Raw genomic sequence first — 19,848 nt, 5'->3', positions numbered from 1 at the left:
TGAAAAGAAGCACGTGAGGACTACATTAGGCAAACGATCATTAAATAATAGTGTGAAGAAGTGTAATCCCAAATGATCAAAAAGTTGGACAATCAATCTAACCTGGTTTGGCGATACATAAAGTGGGTTCTCATACCAACAGTTGATGGAAAATTGAACATGTAAGTTTAAAGGATAACAATCAATTATATGGAAATGTATACAGTGAACTAGAAAAACAATGAAATCATTGACATAAGAAAGAAAAATAGCAAGATCCCCAACTAGGACTCCTAAAAACTATTCCCCAAAATCTGCTTAATCTCAAACTCTTCAAATCAATTAATTTTTTGTCATGCCAAATTCCTTTCCTAATGACGATTGTATGCCTCATATCTTAAGAACGACACTTCTGACATTTATCCATATATACCTTAACGTACTTCACTAAAAACACGCATTGTTCCTCAGGTGGTGTTGCTAACGGAGTGATGGTTAAAAGTAAAGCATGATCATGGTTAGTATTAAATTCTGTAGCAAGTAGGAAATAAATAAAGCATACCTGGTAATTCCGGAACCAGATATGGTCATCAACAATAGAGAAAACAAATACATGATCATGGTATGGTTTAGAATGTCGATGCTCCTTAGGAGTTCCAAAAAACTGAGAGAAAAACACATTGGTGAGATAAAAGTATGTCATGTAAAATAAGAGTTAATAGCAATCGTTTTAAAAAATGCCATTATTTGGAGAAGCAGCAAGGATCTACATACTTTTCACAACATCGTAAATATGCATATGTGAAATCAGAAATTAATAAAGGCAACATGAAAAGAGAATAATAGTGGTGAGGCACTGGCATTTTAGAATGGGCACAAGTATTCATTAACCTTATTCTTATGCCATGATATTACATGAAAGAAGTGCATTACGAATATCTTTTATTTTTCTTTCCATAAGAAAAAACTGAAAGAAGCTACTTCGACTACAGTCATGCAGACTATTTTATCCATTCAATACGATGTTAGCTTTGGATTGAAGGAGCAAGGAAATGAGCAAAAAATGCGTTTAATGAAGAAAGACAAGGAAATTGACATTTGCCTCATACATTGATCCACGAGTAAGAATGAAAAATCATTTCAACATTCAAAAATTAATTGTTAAAGACAAAACTTTGCCATTGGTACCTGAATAATCATTTCCTTCAGAAGTTTCCAGTGGACATCTTTATCAAAATTTGATGAAAATGTCAAAATTGGACGGGAACCTTTCAGATGGTTCCCTGTAAGCTTCAATTCTTCCATTGCATGCACTGAAAGCAAAAAAAATGGACAAGTAAGAAAACTTCATTTAATAAAGAAATCAAATAAAATTTTAGTAACCCAGTAATAAAATTTTAGTAACCCAGTAATAAAATTTTAGTAACCCAGTAATAAAATTTGAATACAAGTTAAAATTACTGGCATTAACTAAAAACTTCATAGATGGCCCACTAGGGCACTTTGCCATAGATAGATAAAGATCTTTATGTTTTCTGCACTGGAATTAGAGAAAAAAATATCAATGAGTGGAAAAATATGATCGCAATGTACAAACATGATGAGAAGGCCATATAGGAAAGTAATATAATGAAAAGCAAAAGGATAGTTAAAACATCCTTATAAGTTATACACCACAAGAATAAAACCAAAATGTTATCATCCTATATCTAATTAAAAATAAAAATTAGAAAACATTGTACCTTAAAAATTCCAGATTACGACAGTGCAATGAAAAGGTTCTAACCTCGAAAAATAGGCTGGAAGAACAACCTTTGAGCTCAACCAGCTCATTCAGTGTTGCACCCTTGCTGGACCTCAACTCCACCTTGTTATCCTTCTTACAAAGAAAACATATAGATCATTCACAAGTCCTTAAACCAAAGAAATACCATTCTATAAGTGTACAACTCACTCGTTTTCTCTTTAATCTTAACTCTTGGTGTCATGTAAACCACTACTGAAACTTTACCCATGATGATGATTACCAAAATCATAACTTTTAAATATAATAACTATGCGTATACACGTATGCATGAGGTCTCATGATTTTAATCAGTAGATGTCCTGAAACATAATCGTATGACACAAGAGAATAACAAATATCAAAGGCGTTTCAAGTTTAAAACAATTACAAATAACATTTTATATACTTCACATCTGGAAGCTCGAACACAAAATTCAACATACTCACTAACAACACATCACAAACACACATAATCGTAGACAAATTACAGCAAACAAATCCCAACAACCCGGCACTTCAAGGCAAATTGGTAGTTAAGTTACTTTATTGACTAGTTTGACACAACTTAAGGCAAAGTACAAAGTTTAAGATCTCACATTTCATTTTTCATTCTTTTTTTCTCAAAGCTTCAGCCCATAGCCATGACATCTCCTTTGGCCTTGATTTCCTAATTCGAACAAACAAAAATCAATCAAAAATCAACCAAATACTTCATTGAGGCATTTCATCAAACACATTGTAAGCTACCAAAATGTTTCATCACCAACCTACACAAATTCTTGAAAACAAAGAAAATAATTTGAAAGATTGCAAAGAAATCGGCACTAGCCATGACATCTCTTTTGGAAATGAGAAATTGGGATAAGATCTTACCGGCGAAACAATCCAATGAAATTGGGATAAACTGAAATCAAGAAACAATCCAATGGAGACAACGAAGAACTTCATAGAGAGAGAGAGAGAAAGAGATAAAGAAGAGAAGCTTACCGGCGGAGGGGAGGGGTGACAACCGACGCCCACGATTTTGTTGCTTCGGGTTGATTGAAGAGGTTTGGAGAAGACGGGGGTGGTGGCGACGGGTTGGTCGAGAAGGTTTCGACGGACGGGCAGGAGGGGATTGGTGGTGGCGACGGGACTTCACACGGAGGGGAGGAAGAAATTGGGGGAAATTTGGGGGAAAGTTAGGGCACGTGGATGGGAGGAAGAATTTGGGGAAAATTTTGGGGAATTTGGGTTTTTTTTAAAATATAAATATGTAATTTTAATTTTTTAAATATAAAATAATAAAATTTTTAACCCTAACATTCTATGACATTTAATAACTGTCGCGAAAAGTGTTTTCCGAAAATTTCCGTCTTTTCCCGCCAAAAACGCGAAATTTTATATTTCGTGACAGTTTTTTTTCTTCCATTCATTTTTTGAGATATATAACTGTCATTGTAGGGGTGTTTTCTTCTAGTGGACCCTTTTGAAATCAAGTCGATGAACGAGTGGCACACGAACAGAAGTTGAAGACCGAATGAACGGTCATTGAAGCTTGAAGTGGTGGATGGGTCGTTGGAGCTTGGGTATTATGGATAGGTCATCAGATGTTAGGCATGGTGGGCAACCGTGGCTTTTGTGGTTGAGACTTTTGGAGGAGAAAGTTTGAAGTTAGGGGAAGAATTCGTGGATGGAGAAAGGATGAGTAAAAATTTGGGGGAAAAATAATTAGAGTTTTTTAGAAATTGGGGAAAAAAAGAGGAAAAAGGTTTTTTTTTTTTACAAAATAGGAGAAAAGGGGGAAATTTGCAAAAAAAAGTGGAAAAAATTTTGCTTTTAGAAAATGGAGAAAAATGTATTACTTGACATTAAAAAATGTCAAGTAAATAAAATTAGTCTTGATGCTTTTAAGCTATCTAAGTATTTAAAAAAAAATATATATATGCATTTTTTTACTATTGGTTATTCTTGACATTTTTTTCTTCTACTTGACCGTTTTTATCAAGAATAACAAAACTGCAAGCGTCAAGTATTGCCAATTTTGTAGTAGTGTTAGTCCATATCGCATAGCCTTTCTTCAAAACGCCAAACCAAAATGCCTAAGCCCCTTGACAAGTCCAAAACTCTAAGACAAAACATCAACTAACCTCTAACTAAGCTTTCTTGCCTACATAAAATGCCCAAAAAACCTCTCAAACTACTCTTCTCGCCTAACATCTTTCAATTTGACAAGCCATCCAAAACGCTAACAAATGCCTAAAATGCCAAGTAACCTCTTTATAGGTTCTTTTCTTTCCCTTTGTCGCACAAACACTCTTTAGAGGTTACATGGCCCCTTTAGTCGCCCACACTAACCTTTAAATGTTCAATGTGTCATTCCTTGATACCTAGCCAATTTTTCCAAATTTCAAACTTCCTCTTTCTCTTAAACCTAAACCTTAACCTTTCCAAATATTTTAACTTCCTTTTTCCCTAAATCTCATTTGATTTTATTCCTAACCAACTTAATAAATTTCAAAAGTTTAAAAAAATTTGGAGTTTCATACATCGTGTCCTCAGAGCCTGAATCACTACTACCTGTGTGTTGAAGAATTTTGTTTCATTATCGTATGTGTCTTGTTAATTTATACTCGTGATCAGTTAGTCTTTTGTATTGAGACTTAGGTTTTTGGGAAGGTTGTTGTTGGGTTTTGTCTCATGTAATTAAGGTTATGTTCTATTTGTATAAACTCGTTTAAAGTTTGTTTAAATGAAAAGGGTTCTACCAGTTTTGTTTAAAATTTATGTGTCAACTTCCGTTGTTATCTATTGAGTAATGGCTTAAGTCAAGAGTTAGCTGATGTTGTTCTTGAAGAGGACGATATTGGTTGCCTTCACACCACGTCTAAGGCCAAGCAAGTTGGTGCTTGGGGCGGGGTGTGATAATGATGATTGGCAAAGTCTCAGATTAACAGGTAAGCATACTTTAGGTGTTCGGGTAGGTTTTTCGACTGTCACACCCTGATCCACAAAACAATAAGAAAGCAGAAAATAGTGCAAATAGGACGTGATTTAACTTAAAAACCTCCAAACTGGTCTTATTGCCTAGCTAAAACTCAACTCCTTTTAAACTACCATGTGATAGAGATAAACATAACGCATCGGAAGTCAACTTAAACTTTTATTCAACAATAAGCGTTTTAACAAAATTAAACGTCAAGATACTCATCTTAAATCCTTTACCTTGTTTGAACACCAAAAACTATAAATATCCTGCTTTAGGCGTTAAAGCTTACCATAGTTGACATAACCAAAGCATATACTTAATTAACAACATTCGTTTCTTACATAGTATACAACTACAACATCTTGACCAAAACAAATGACACTAATCAAAACTTTTAAACGCCTGATAGCTTTTTCAACTCGCTACAAGCTCTTCAACCTTCTTCTCTACTTGGCCTAAACGCTTGATCCTAGAAGATAAAATTTTTCAAACATGAGTCTAAAAGACTTAGTGAGGTTTTATGAAATTCTTTTCGCAATACCTTTTTATAAATCATTTTCGCCAAATCATACATTTTAACACAAATCAGTTTATCAATAAACACATTATTTTACAAAATATATCAAAACGCATGTAATCATTTTTACAATAAAAATCAGGTCAACTCGCAAATCACATCAATATATATTTCGCATAAACAACAATTAGTCACAACCATTCCTTTCACCAAGGATCCTGAATCGTTCTCTATGCTTGGTCTCATTACCTTGCTTTTAGTTGTATCAGCAACATTTAAGATCATACAAATTTGTCCTTATTGCTCAGGCCACCTAACACATTGCAATCTTTTTATACATTGGCCGACTTTACTCCACCATGCAGGTCATTTCTACATAGTTACCTTTAACCTTATGTGCATATAACAGTTAGCTCATTTAAATGAAGCAACTACTTGTTTGAAAACCATTTTATAATCAATATCACAATTATTAAAAAAATCTTTAAAACATGTTTGAAATCATATAAGTACTTTTAAAAGAAGATAACTCACTATACTTAGCCTTAGAACTGAAAATCTTTTCTTTTTCTTCTTTCTCGCGTAGCCTTCTCGCGGAAACAATATGGCAGCACTTTGATAACGTGCAAAAATGATCGTTATTATAGACTTTTTATTATAATAATGGGGTTAAAACACATAAGGGATGCTCAGAGCGCATAACTTATGTTGTAGAAGCATAAATACTTGGAAATGAGGCTTACATAAATGTAGTTCATATTCTACCCATTTAACATGTCTAAATGTAGGACAAGTGGGAAAAAGCAAAAAGGAGCAATTTGCACGAGACATCCCGTGCAAAGACAAGGCGATGGATTATACCAAGTGACTAACAGCCCCAGACGATGAACCTAAACATCACATGAGGAAAGCTTCTAAAAAGACAAAAATAATAGTTTGAAAGATGTGACTTCACAGGGACGAATTACGGTGTCGACACATTCAAAGGTTTAGAGTTTTCCCATCGAAAAAGCAACTTATAATAAGCGCTGCACCTCCACCAAGAAAGGGGGGAGAGATAGAGAGAAAATACTATAATGGCTATAAAGATGTTGCACAGAGAGAAAGAGAGCTTGAGCAAGCTACCTAAAGATTAATTGACCGAGACAAAAGAAAAGAATCTTTGTGTTTAATCTTCGAACTTGTAATTGCATTTTCCATTCTTCTGTCTTTACCATTGTTTTTGTTTCTATTGTAGTGTATGTATTGTTTATATTGTACAGTGGCTGAAGACCTATATTCTTTTTATACATAACTGAATGTTTGTCCCATTGCAATCCACCATTTCTTAACTTTTCATCTATCTGTGTGTTAGTAAAGGAGAAGGGTTGTGATCAGTTCTTAATAAGGCATTTATCTTATAATTTTTACTGCATTAGTTAAGCTTTTTTCATCACTTGGTCAGTATCAATCCCCAACTATCCGAGAGGGCAAGTAGCAAGGATAAGACTAATGCATGTAAAGAGGAGTTTGGTAAGAAACTTTTCCTTAGCGAGGCATCTTCTAAAATTTGTATCTCGAAAGGTGAACTACTGCGGACAATAGATGCTGAGAGGCAACCGTCCTAAAATGAAAAGTCCTATATGTATTATGAGTCAAGTTCCCTAGTTATAACTTGTTTAAGTAAGCATAGCCATTTTATCCCGAAAGGTGAAAAAGTGTGGTGTTAAACACTTCGAGAGAAGGTCGCCTTAATCATGTGTCATTTATGCAAATATAGTGCATTAAGGTAGTCGCAACTCCTGATCATTTAATAGCACGAAGGATTTCCTTCAACATTTCACCAGAGTCTCATCAACATCTTTCTCTCAATGAGCGTTACAATGTCATACGCTAGAATTATTTCATAACAAGCCCATTCTAGGACCTGGAATCTCCCCTCGCTTACTTGGGACTCATACTCGACTAGCATCACGCGATAGGACTTATCTTCTCTCAATATGCAACCATTACAAATGATAAACAAAAATGTTAGTCTTTCTAGCTTATTTTTCCTTACATAATATGACAATAGTAACAATATCATATACTAAGCATTGACGAACAAATACTTTCAGATAATCATCGATAGAATATCTTTTATATGCATCAAGTTTACAAACACCACATTAACTATTTATGTAAGTCATTCATAGAAGCTTTCCTTTGTTGATGAAAGACTTACGAGTATTCGACCTATAAGGAATACTCAGAAACAAGCATTCGTTACAAAGATACTCGTTTGAGTTTAAGACGAATCACATGCAACATTTATTCATAATTTGTAAACGAACATAAAAAAGACTTAACAGTAATAATAACTTAAAAAACACATCGAATCTTATTGTGTCATTTACACATATACTTAGCCTCAACTTCTTCCTTCTCTGCTGTTGATTTCTCATGTCACCTAGTGGTTCCCTCGATCAGTCGTTTAGCATTTCGAATATATCCTTTCCATTTTCATCTAAAAATCAAGCTTTTTCCAAGCAAAAGGAAAAACTCTCCTTTTTCATTTGACCTTTGGGCCTTTTATAGCAACCTCTCAGATTCAAGGGTCGCTTCAGTACTTTACACGTGTTTCCTTGTCGGTTCATTGTGCCATGCAACTAACCTGCGACAGTGGCATACATTGGTCCAGAGCCTTCAATTATAATAAATCCATCTCAAGAAGCCATAAACATAGCCCGCAAATATGCAAAAAATAATAAGATTACAGAAAGACTTTAAAGAAGATGTTACTACATCAAGTATCTCTCGGTCAGATCAGTTAACTTCCGAATGTTTTAGAATTTATGGCTTCCAACAATTGAAAAAAATACTCAAAATCAGGTTATGTCATTTTAAATTCATCAACGTTTGATTTTACAAAATTATTTTTATATAAGTAGTAAGTTTTCTTATTGATGGTTGAATAATATTTTACCTTAGGTGAGTTCCATATCTTCATGAGCATTTGCTATTGCGGGAACCCTAAGATGAGATTCTGGATGAGATTCTTGTTACATAAAATTTAAAGAACAAATAAATTCATTCACAAAATACAATGTTATAGTTCAAATACAATGTTAGATAAGATAGAAATTTAATTTCACAAAATACAATGCTTTCAAGTGAATTAAGCTACCAAAATATTGTGTTTCATGATTGTGAATCATTGTTATCTCATAAAATGCCATCCATTTCAACTTAAAATCATGTATACATATATGACACAATAGGGGCATGGTGGCACATCATTTCTAAGAAATCTAAAGCATGAGTTTCAAAGAATTTTAAAATATTTATGTATAACTTGAATATTCCACAAGGAATACTTAAAACATCATATATGGAAAAAACTTCAAAATCATAATCATGTAATGCTATCAACTTTTTATCTTTTTCTTTTTTTTAAAAAAGGTCATATGAGAAACAAGAAACCAATTTAAATATAATATAACAATTCAACACCATAAGAAAACAAGATGTAGAATAAGCAATCTTGAAGATGGAGCCTTAAAGTGGAACTAAGAGAAGATTGAAGATGGAGCCTTAAAGTGGAATTAAGAGAAGAAGCCAAATGCTTACATCTCCTTTAAGTATAATATAATCAAAACAATCAACAAACCTTGAGATTCAAGTTTGGGGTTCCATAACTCATGTTTACAGAATTCCTTTGTCAGTCTTTGGTTTGAGAGAGTAGAGATTCTCTCCCTAACTATAAACTGATTGCCCAATTTTGTTCATAATATACGATTATGTTCTGATAAATTTCAGCACACATCCACCAAGCACTCAAATTCAGTAACTGAAGGAAAAGAAAAGATATCCAAAAGGGTTAAAAAGAATAGTGCAATTCCTATATTTAGTTGAAACATGCATAAATTATATTTTAGCAAGAACTAGAACTTAAAAATAAGTATATAATGTCATGAAGGCCCAAGAACTCCCATTGATTAATATCACCAAAATTTAGTTCCAAATAGCTAAAGCTACAATTACCTAACTTGCAAACTTTTATGAATTTTTACATAGAATTTAATAGTAATATTAGGTTTTTGCTTCTTCAAATGGACGATAAATCTTGAAAGAAAAAAACAAACAGAAACAAAATGTGATTAACAAGCAGCCAAACAAATGAGTAACAAAATTTCCCACGCACACAAAATTAGTCTTCATCACGTATCAATAATTTTAAAAAAATGACTAACATATAATGTTATGAAAATAAAGAAGATATATATAAAGAGCAAGTATATTTTGAACATAGAAAAGGACTTCACACCCTTCTAGAAGCAAACGTTTTACTCAACCAAAAAAAATGATGAGAATGACATATTTTGAATAAGAAAATCATACCTCTCAACATCATTTCACTGATATATGCTTTATGTCCCATTAATCTCAATTAACAAATGAAAATACACGTTAATTTAAATATTTAGAAGAATCTAATCGGAATGATATTGTAACTAAGTTGAATATATAACTCAACCTTTAAGTTGAATGAAGGTTTTTACATGAATACAAAAAATTATAATCCCAACAAGTATTGCAACTTTATTAAAACTTTGAACAAAAAAATTCCATACATAATACATGTTAAAATAAGAAACTTCATCAATATGGTCATTTCATCAAACAATTGGTGGACAACACAAAAGAATATTCATTTACTTAGTGGCAGCCAGAAAACTAGAAAAGTTAAGGAATCACCACTACTACAAAATCTACTTTACTTGACACTAGGTACTTTTATATATTTGACGTTTTTATTAAAAAAACGTCAAGTATTGACCATTTTAAAAGAAAAACGTCAAGTATAGTTTCAAAAAAACAGAGTTTTCACAAAAGTTTTCAAACTATTTTACATTAGCTTTTACTTGACGTTTTATTCGCGTCAAGTATAGCCAACTATTACTTGACGCGAACAAATCGTCAAGTATAGTTTGAAGAAAGCAAAGTTTTTATTGATTTTTTAATTATTTTACGTTAGCTTTTATTTGACATTTTTTTCCACGTCAAGTATAGTGCATAATTTACTTGATAGTGTTTTAGCGTCAAGTATAGTGCAACTTTTACTTGACATTTTTTTCACGTCAAGTATAATTAATATTTACTTGACGCAGAAACAATATCAAGTATAGTTAACTTTTTTATTTTATGAAGTATAAAAATATAAAAATATTTTTTATTTCCCTCTTTTCATTAAATAAATTTATTAAAATAAACTTATTAGAAAAATTTACTATAAGAATTTTGGTTTGTGGTGACAATTTTTTCTAGCAACATAAAAAAATGTGGACAAAGATATGATGTGTCGACGTAGTTTTCATTGTGTGGGCACATCTTCGTTTTTTCAGACGAAAATATATATGTGGGCAAAAGTTGTGTATTGCGTGGATACATCATTGTTTTTGCCAACAAAAATATACACGTGGACAAAAAGTTGTGTGGTTTTAAGAAAATTTTTTAAGTTGAATTTCTGTCAACGTTTATTTTAATTTATGGCTAGGTATCATTGACAAATATTTTAAATGCTTGCCACCGTAGCTTAAGTGGTGAAAGACCCCACGTTTTTTAGACATATTTATGCCAACATAATTTACGTAGCAAAAGATCCTATATTTTTTATAGGCATTTATGATGACATCAAATTTATGCAGCAACAAAAATATCATGGGCATAAGTTTTTTTTTATAAAAAAAAACATGATTTCATTTTTTATAAGTTTTTTTTTAAAAAAAACATAATTTCATTTTTTATAAGTTTTTTTTTAAAAAAGACATAATTTCATTTTTTATAATTTTTTTTTAAAAAACATAATTTCTTTTTTACTTTTTTCTCCTTTCATTTTCCCTTTCCCTCCAACATTTCCCTCCAACATTTCCCTCCTACATTTTTCTCTCCCACACAACATTTTCCCCCAATTTGCCTCTTCCTCTTCTCATAGAAAGCAACCCAGTCGCTACCCTACCGATTTTTCTCTTCCTTTTCTCGCAACTCACCATCCAAACATCGCCGCTACCCTCCCCATTTCCTCTTCTTTTTCTTGCCACCCACCATTCGAAGGACACTGCTACTTGCTACCATTCGAACGTTGCTGAACGCCATTGCTACCTGCTACCATCCGTTCGTTGCTGGAGGCCGCTGCTCCCTTGCTCACCGAACTCGTCGTAAGTGCTCCATTCGCCACTGCCCACCCTAGACTTCTTCTTTCTCTGTTCTTTGTGCCATAGGTTTTTTGTAATAGTCTTGTAAATCATCAACACCTACGTCCTTCTACGCGGCACTACATAAGACTCTATAGGAGAAGTACTTTTGAGCTTTTTCTAACTTTTCTTTCTTCAACATTTATTAGGTTCTTCTTTCGAAAAGGAAGATTCAAAGACAAAGCAAAAACTACTGATATGAGGAGTCTGATATTATGTAATTTCTCAATTCAATCTCATTTATATCTTCTTTGTTGGGAATCTTTCTTCTATGATTTCATTGTTCTTTGTTCGGAAATATTTTTTTAGAAGATATTGATATAGATTAGTATATTGTTATGTGTGTGAAACCAAGGTTAACGTATTTCAGTAATTGAATTTGTATTTTTTGTTTTTCCAGATTACACTGCTATATGTTTTTGAAGATTACATTGGGTACGTGTAAGGATATATCGATTTTGCAAAGCTATAGTTTTTCTAATTTTCTTTCTTCAGTACTAATTGGAAACATCATTTGTACTCTCATACTTTGAATTTTTTGAAGAGCATGTGGCGTGTAGTAATGCTTTTAGATTAATTTTCATTCTTGTTATTGGTTAGGTTTTACACAATCTCTTACTAATACATTGTCTTTTTTTTCCCTGCTCATTTTAACTTGTGCAGTTTATTGTAGTGCATTTATCTTCTCTCCTTATTAACATCAATAGCTCTATGTTATTTATGTTGTTTTTCAATGAATTATTTTTTTATTTGGTCATTTATTACTTTATAAACAGACTGAGATTTATTACTTTATAACTAGGCTGAGGAAATTTTTGGGAAGAAAATGAAGGTTTTGTTTCTTTATTCACTGTATTGTTTTGGATTCAAAGCGTATATTAATTGTCTCTAAGAGGAAATATTGTGACCACATTAATTTTGCAAACTAAGCTTCTAGTATTTGTATTATTTTCATAGGAAACTAATGCAAACTTTGATGAAGTGGTGGCTAAAGAGCTTCAGGTAATTTTATTTCTTATATATTTAGGTTTCTTTTTTATTAATGTATTTAGATATCAGCATACTGAATAAGAAAGTGTATGTTCAAGCTGCTGCTCTTTTCATCCTTGGAATAGAAAATGATGCATAAGAAACTCTAAGAGATGGGAACATCCCTGGGATTCAAAAAATTATTAAAGGTATGTTGAAGAGAAATCTATTTGATATTTTATTATTGTTGCAGACCTTCGACATTCAAGAAAAACAAAAGGGAAAAAAACGAAAAATCATATTATGATTGTGCAGGAAATTATGATTCATGATCGCTCATTATGGACCTTTTTGGAAATAGAAACTGCTACTGGCAATGTAGATAACGGTTCAATTGAACACTCTCTAAGACATAGAAGCACGTATACAAAATAAGTTAGCTCGTTGTGTAATCTTTTCTTGAATTTCTGCCATTGTCAATTTAGTAGAATTGATGTTATCTTCTTCTGTGCTACAGATTTTGGATGGCGGAGAACAGATAGGACTGAAACATTTCAAGTCAGTGAAGCCTTTCAGATCTGGTGGTACTGGCAGGTTTATTTTTTCCCCATTTTTACTGGTTCTGTTCAAAATGAAATGATGTTAATTTATTTAACAGACCTTTGTATCAACATGAAGAAATCTTGAGTATTTATTAATTTAAAGAGAGATATCTGCCTTGTTCATGTTGATACATCTGCATTGTAAAAAGATATATGCATTCCAACATCTGCATTTATTGAACAAACCTTTGTGTCAACATCACACATCTACAACATTTTAAACCAATATGAACAAACCTTGGTTTATGTATTTTAAATTTCTTTTGGTAAGTTTTTTTGTTCATGGTTTTAGATTGTTTATTGAGTATTTGAATAGGTTTTGCAGTTATTCATGGTTATTTAGTTGTCTTTAACTTCATACTCAAATCTAACCCTTTAATTGCTTCAAATCTACAAGTTTGGGCCTTCATATTCCATCAAAAACTTTAAATTTCTCATTATATCAAAGTATATAGATGGTATAGCTCGTGTACATTGTTGAAAGTTTTCATTCCTCATTTCAGTTATGAGCTGGAAGTTTAAACAAGAAACAATTCCAGTTTTAAGACTTCAGACCTCTGGTGACCAAGAGGATGAGGATATAGCATACACACTCCAAGGCTATGAAACTTTTCCTAAAAGGTAACATTTATAATCTCGTGTTCATTTGGTATGTTATTCTATGTTACTTTGTAATACTATTTAGTCAATTGATTGTAAATTTTGACTGTAGTTGAGGATGTGTGTGGAAGATATCCAAATGCCACAGAGGTCAACATCTTTGGTGTACCAGTTGTTCACTTGCAAGCAATCTCTTCCTTAGTTTTAGTATACCACACATGTTTTTGGTTATATAAGATATCTATTATTATTGTTGATTTTGAAATAGGCCACATTTAGAAAATTTTAGTTGACTATATTGGATTGGAATTGTGTAATTGTTGATGACATTGTTGAGATTAATAAAATTATTGTTGGTTTACTTATTATGTTAAATTATTTGTTATTTTTTGTTGTTCAACTACTGGTTAAAAAGTTTATTTTGTTGATAGATATGTTTTATTGAAATGAATGTACGTGCATTACAGGAAATGAATTTTTTTGCATATTTAATATATTAATACATTGTATACATGACGTTAAATACATGTTAAGTATACTATCTTATTTGAATTAAATATACAATTTTACTTGACATATAAATAGTGTCAAATATACTAGACAAATAGTGTCAAGTATATTATCTTACTTGACGTGTAAATAGTGTCAAGTATAAGATCTTACATGACGTGCAAAAACTGTCAAGTATACGACTTTTCTTGATAGATAATAAGCGTCAAGTGCGATAGATTACTTGATGTTAATATAGTGTCAAGTAAATGTATACTTGACAGTTTTTTAGTGTCAAGTAATGTGACTATACTTGACAGTCGATTACTTGACGCTTTTAAAAACGTCAAGTATACGTTTACTTGACACTGTATTAACGTCAAGTAAACTAATTTTTGTAGTAGTGCACTAGTACAAAAGTGGGCTACGACGACAGTTATTTACTGTCGCGAACGGATTTCGCGACAGTTATTTTCAGTCATAGAAGCGGGAGTCATGGAAAGGCCTTCGACGACAGTTTTTGAAAACTGTCGGAATAGGTTGTTTTATGACATGAAATAAATGTTGTTAATCAACATTCAACGACATTCAATAACTGTCATAATTTATTTTATGACATTGAATAACTATCATCATTTCTTTATTAACGACAGTTAAATAATTGTCACGAATTCTATTATCGTGACATGTATTAATTGTCATGAATATGTTTTTCGCGACAGTTTTTTTTTTGTAAAAATGTCATTGTTTAGTTATTGACGACATTTTTTTCCAGTCAACGATTGTGCAATCGTGACAGTTTTTCGATAACATTAAATGTCATTGTTTTGCCATTGACGACATTTTTTTCCAGTCAAATATAATGCAATCGTGACAGTTTTTTTTGTAAAAAAATTGTCATTGTTTATCTTATGACGACATGTTATTCCTGTCACATATAGAGCAATCGTGACAATTTATTTTGTTAAATAACTGTCATCGTTGTCCAATTTACAACAACTATTAACTATCACAAATTCGTTTGTTACGTCATTTATTTCCTGTTCCAGATTTCTCAATTTCCTATAGTTTTTTCCTGTTCTCCATGCAGCTCCACCATTACACGAATCATTAGATTGACAATAATGTAGCTGAGAATGACAATTTTGAAATTATACAAGTTTCACACCAATGTACAAAAAAAAGAGCCAACACTTTAATATATATACACTATAATACGATTTATAATATTTGTACATCTTAATACAATGTTTCAATAATCCACATGTACAAAATACTAGGCCTTAATCAAAAAATATTTTAAATAGCATTCGAATATATTTGACTGGACCAACCGAGAATGTTCGTTTCTGGAAATGATATTTGATGGTTGTCCACTCCAGTTGAACCTACAAAGACAACCTTAATATAAGTATCCATAACGCATACGAACAGTCAATCAATAACTAAATCAATATCTCAACAAAATACAGAACACAAACAAGAACTTCAACACTTGATTCCATGAAATGAAAAGAGAAGACCATGAGGACTACATTAGGCAAACACAGCAAACAAAAACATACTGCTAGTCTTTCTCTCTAGAATACACATACCAAAAACATACCCCATCTCACTCTCCCATTCTCTATCAAGGAGAAGAAGAACGTCCAACCAAATGGCCACTGCAAATTGAACAACTTGTTGGGTTGTTCCTAGTCGTTAGAACAAAACAGCCTACGACAATACATGTACGACAATTTGTAATCCTTAGAGTTGAACAGTTTGTATTATGCAATCATCGCCAATAAAGATGAACTATGAATAATCAGGTACCAACTACTCAAATTATTAAAACGAATAGGAAGATTACAACAAGCCATACATGTATTGACATACCATTCATTGTTGGTTTGCGGCAATGTAGGTGTATACCGTCTTACTTGAATGAAGTGCCCAGCATTATCCCATGTGTATGACAAAGCTGTCCATATTTTGGAAGACCGAAGTACTGAATTACAAAAACCAATTAGACAACACATTGCAAAAACATATATGATATATTAAACATCTCTAATCCCCAATCCATATATTAAACATTCAAAGGTAGTGAACCAAGGACACAAGCAAATAGTCACCTTTAGCAGCTATTTGATTGCAAGAAGATTCATATCCCAATGCAGTATGGCACCAAATACCAAAATTCCATGAACCAGTCACATATATATCGAACTCTTCCTAAGAAACATATAAGCAAACACACATTCATGTGTGTCGTGTTCAAAAGAATGCGCTTAACATTTTCTTGTGTGTCGTTGGGGTAACACAAAATTATATTAACAAAAAAACCCCACAAAATACTTCAAAAAATGTTCTTTCCTAATCTGGTGCTAAGCACGATGTACGTGCTTAGAAAGGAACTCCGCCAATTCCGATCTAACTTCATTGATTTCATCTTGACAGTACGTAGGAGGTAAACTTTTTATCTGTAAATAATAAAGTGGTTAAGAATTATTTTCTTTCCAAACAATGACATAAAGTGGTTCGAAAACTCTAATACTTACGACATCTACAATCGAAGTACTCCTAGCAGAAATTATGTCCCGCATGAATCGCATAACATAGTACCCGCATTCTACCACCCCATTTTGTTTGGGACACTGGATGTAGAATACAAAAAATACATGTGAAACGTTGAAAATAATAACTTAGTTACGACTACCCTACTGGTCAATGCCACATACCTTAACAACCTTCCAACTCGGTTTTTTCTTCTTTGATATATCGAATGACCTACCACATAATATAAGATTGTTACATAACTAAAATAGTTGCACACATAATAAAGACATTAACGACAATAATATGACGTACATCTGAAGCACTTCACTCATGTCTCCGTCAATCCGATTCTTCAACGGGTCAATCCAATATGCAGCACCCTTTGTAGGATTAACAACGACCAATGTCCAGTGATTGCTAAGAACACATTTCCACCATTATAAATTTATACACAAATAGTGAATTCAAATCGTAAATGTTAATGAAAATGTCATTATCATGCGCTTACACAGAGTTGTATGGGAACAATACGACTTGGTCATACTCGGCTCCGAGAAGTCGAGCATTCAACAACTGCGCACGCGATTGTTTGTAACTCGAGTAACTTACAGATCCGGCATCCATGAACTTGAACAAGCTTGAACTTCGTCCTTGTACCATAATTGTGTGAAGGTACCTACACAATGAAATGGCATTACAATTAAAAGGAGACCGCAACCATCAATGACGTATATATACTAAAAGGAAATCTTACATCATGTAAGCATCTAGGCATGATGTGCATATTGGCTGCATTGACGAGAAATCCCTAAGTGACTCAACCATAATGCAACATTTTCTCTTCACACCGAATAGCTCTAAAGGCGTGTTTAGTTGAATCGATGACCCCATATGTTCAACGAGTCTAACCAAACACCGGAGTGCCACTGGAGCACGTAGATATGCTGCACTGGAGAATGTGGACGGATCCGTATTGAAGCCCACAGTTTCCTTCTATCACAAAAACATCCACTAATGTTAGTATAATTTGATGCATAAAAACTCCAACACAATAAGACAGACAATTACCATATCATTCCTAGTAAGAACAAGATGTCGTGGCCACATTAAATGTGATCCGACTTCATGCGTAAGTTTCGTGACTCCTTCCTTTGTCTGATTTGGAATCACACAATCGCCATCGAGAACAACATCCACTGATACCTTGATGTTCTCACCGTCACCTTCAGCATCAAATATTGTCCCATGTGCAATGATAGTATCTTCAGTTTCAAACGCAAGCATACACGGAGTTCCAACCTACGTAGAATTATATGTTAAATATGTGCACGTAAAGTTAGTCAATACGTTTTAAGGGTTATGTCAAACTTCTTACAAGATTAAACACGTATATAGAGATGTTGTGGAGCAGTGTGCCTTAATTATTAAAGTATACTTTAAACTGACCTTCAAGTCACTTGATCTTGTGTCCCCCACATTTTCTTCTTTCTTCACTTCTGTCACAACATCAGCCGCTTTATCTGGTACTAAATCAGATTTAACGTCTTCAGTCTCATCATCTGAAACCCCTTGAACTGATGGTGTTCCTTTCGAACACATACTAGGGTCTTCTTCTCCATCATCTCCTTTTGCACACTCATCTTTTTTCATTCTATGCAACTCCGCTTCTAGCTCGATAATTCGTTTCGCCATTTGATCACGTTCCTCATACACTGTCCTCTCCTCATTACCTTCATTACATTCGTTCGGGGTATGGAAATATTGTTTCTTAGTCACATACTTCCCCACGCCTCGGAGTATGCCGGACGATCTTTCCCTCCCAATGCCTGGGTGAGAACATCGTCACCACCAGATAAACTACGTCCCTTCTGGTTGCCCATTAGATCGTCCTAAAATAGTGCACAAAATGGAAATTTATAGATGTGAAACACTAGTAACAAAAAAATATGGAAATCATAAGTGTTAACAAAAAAACATGTTAACTTACAATGAGATTGGCAACGTCCATCGTCTCTTTATCTGGGAACTCTCCCTTACGATCCAACCGTGCATGTTTCCATACTATCGATCGATCTATTTGATCTGACGAAGAAGATGCACGCTACATAAACAGTTTATGTTATATTTCGATTCTAACCTCATGAAAACAAAGAACATCTTTAAGGGCAGTTACTTACCAACTCCTCAACCAAATTTGCATACCCCTTGCGAGATGTTCTATGGTTGTATTTGTACAGGCTCCTTTTCAGTTTACCGTCTGCACTTTTTTTCTGTAGAAAAAGTTGTATAACCTCTATTAAATTAACATATTTGTGTAACAAATTGTACATAAAGTATAAGAAAATGTTTGAATATCCATACGTACTCCAAAATCTTCCTTCAACCGTGAAGCCACAAATTCATCCCAATGGTCTTGATCGATGAATGAGTATTCCGCTGGTGGGTGCTTTAATTTCTTCACATCGTCCTTAAATGGAAGTACGTACGTAGTTGTCAATCTCGACTTGAACCCACGATAGCATACTCCCACGTTTTGAAGTATGCTTTTCTTCGACTTGGGGTCAAGAATGAAGCCGGCCTACAAAAAAAAAAAAAACAATCAAATGTATTAAACGGGTTGAAGTTGGTAGTTTAACCTAAAAACAGTCAGTAAAAGCATTTTTACCTCAATCAATTCATAAATTTTCTCCTTCATCTCCATTGGAACAGCATGCCAAGTAGAGTACGTGATAGGAACGTGAAACCTTACGGCCGTTCCAATAAAACTCTTCAACTTCGTTGCATTCGGTCCAATCGGTTGACCTAGTTCATTGTACTGAATAACCATTCTCCGTCCCTCACTACTAAAACGTGTTATATCTTTCATTCCCGTAGGGCCACGTTTCTTTTTCTCGCTACTAGTTTCCCCTCTTTGAATGGGTGTAGCAACCTCATCATCATCTGAATGAACCATTACTACAAACATACATGTGATTTAAAACATAATACATGTGATTTAATTGTAAATGTGAAATATGAAATAATAAAAAAAGTGTTAACACCACTAAACATTAATAAACCCTTGTTTCTCAAAGAAAATAGGAAACAATTCAGACAAACTTAATTAGGCAAAATTCACACTAAATATGGTAAACCACATAACACTTTCGAATTAGAACATCTACTACATAAAATTCTCTGAAATT

At 33.2% G+C, this 19,848-nt stretch overlaps 2 protein-coding genes and 2 long non-coding RNA genes across 10 annotated transcripts; 1 reads left to right on the top strand and 3 right to left on the bottom strand.

Moving 5' to 3' along the window:
* Window positions 1-2,377: 2,377 nt before the first annotated feature.
* On the bottom strand, window positions 2,378-2,970 carry LOC116402964. The gene is made up of 2 exons (XR_004215692.1): window positions 2,753-2,970; window positions 2,378-2,432 (listed from the first exon to the last, which is right to left on the bottom strand). It is a non-coding gene; the product is annotated as an uncharacterized LOC116402964 (long non-coding RNA).
* Window positions 2,971-11,111: 8,141 nt separating this feature from the next.
* LOC116402935 lies at window positions 11,112-13,994 on the top strand. Of its 5 annotated transcripts, none has more exons than XR_004215625.1 (8): window positions 11,112-11,426; window positions 11,612-11,679; window positions 11,863-11,897; window positions 12,420-12,464; window positions 12,551-12,640; window positions 12,949-13,025; window positions 13,537-13,654; window positions 13,746-13,994. It is a non-coding gene; the product is annotated as an uncharacterized LOC116402935 (long non-coding RNA). The 5 variants fall into 5 exon arrangements; XR_004215628.1 differs by adding an exon at window positions 12,747-12,853 and having other exon boundaries at window positions 13,537-13,994; XR_004215627.1 differs by adding an exon at window positions 12,747-12,866 and having other exon boundaries at window positions 13,537-13,994.
* A 1,313-nt stretch (window positions 13,995-15,307) lies between these two features.
* Window positions 15,308-19,567, bottom strand: LOC116402757. 3 transcript variants are annotated; one of them, XM_031882844.1, is made up of 14 exons: window positions 19,329-19,567; window positions 19,029-19,241; window positions 18,841-18,933; window positions 18,651-18,764; window positions 18,110-18,552; window positions 17,732-17,962; window positions 17,418-17,656; window positions 17,172-17,339; window positions 16,976-17,080; window positions 16,846-16,894; window positions 16,666-16,761; window positions 16,240-16,587; window positions 15,987-16,112; window positions 15,308-15,510 (listed from the first exon to the last, which is right to left on the bottom strand). In XM_031882844.1, the coding sequence occupies exons 5-12, from the start codon at window positions 18,353-18,355 to the stop codon at window positions 16,492-16,494; spliced, it is 1,230 nt and encodes a 409-aa protein (XP_031738704.1). In that variant the 5' UTR covers window positions 18,356-18,552; window positions 18,651-18,764; window positions 18,841-18,933; window positions 19,029-19,241; window positions 19,329-19,567; the 3' UTR covers window positions 15,308-15,510; window positions 15,987-16,112; window positions 16,240-16,491. The 3 variants fall into 3 exon arrangements, with proteins under 3 accessions (XP_031738704.1, XP_031738701.1, XP_031738710.1); XM_031882841.1 differs by having other exon boundaries at window positions 16,001-16,112; XM_031882850.1 differs by having other exon boundaries at window positions 16,001-16,112; window positions 17,418-17,653; window positions 19,329-19,566.
* On the bottom strand, window positions 18,436-19,616 carry LOC116404093. The gene is made up of 5 exons (XM_031886306.1): window positions 19,329-19,616; window positions 19,029-19,241; window positions 18,841-18,933; window positions 18,651-18,764; window positions 18,436-18,552 (listed from the first exon to the last, which is right to left on the bottom strand). The coding sequence occupies exons 1-5, from the start codon at window positions 19,614-19,616 to the stop codon at window positions 18,436-18,438; spliced, it is 825 nt and encodes a 274-aa protein (XP_031742166.1).
* Between the last annotated feature and the right edge of the window lie 232 nt (window positions 19,617-19,848).

The sequence above is a fragment of the Cucumis sativus genome, chromosome 1 (assembly GCF_000004075.3).
Source record: "Cucumis sativus cultivar 9930 chromosome 1, Cucumber_9930_V3, whole genome shotgun sequence".
In the NCBI taxonomy this organism is placed as follows: Eukaryota; Viridiplantae; Streptophyta; class Magnoliopsida; order Cucurbitales; family Cucurbitaceae; genus Cucumis; species Cucumis sativus.
This window is presented reverse-complemented; position numbering and strand designations above follow the sequence as displayed.

What these genes read in the sequence shown, in the direction of transcription:
- LOC116402757 (XM_031882844.1), bottom strand. Translation starts at nt 18,355, where the DNA reads ATGGCGAAACGAATTATCGAGCTAGAAGCGGAGTTGCATAGAATGAAA. An exon ending in TTGTTCCCATACAACTCTGT is followed by an intron (nt 17,081 to 17,171) that starts GTAAGCGCATGA and finishes ATGTGTTCTTAG; the next exon opens with CAATCACTGGACATTGGTCG. An exon ending in CGAGTTGGAAGGTTGTTAAG is followed by an intron (nt 16,762 to 16,845) that starts GTATGTGGCATT and finishes TTCTACATCCAG; the next exon opens with TGTCCCAAACAAAATGGGGT.
- LOC116404093 (XM_031886306.1), bottom strand. Translation starts at nt 19,616, where the DNA reads ATGGTTCATTCAGATGATGATGAGGTTGCTACACCCATTCAAAGAGGG. An exon ending in GGTTGAAGGAAGATTTTGGA is followed by an intron (nt 18,934 to 19,028) that starts GTACGTATGGAT and finishes CTTTTTCTACAG; the next exon opens with AAAAAAAGTGCAGACGGTAA. An exon ending in CAAATTTGGTTGAGGAGTTG is followed by an intron (nt 18,765 to 18,840) that starts GTAAGTAACTGC and finishes CTGTTTATGTAG; the next exon opens with CGTGCATCTTCTTCGTCAGA.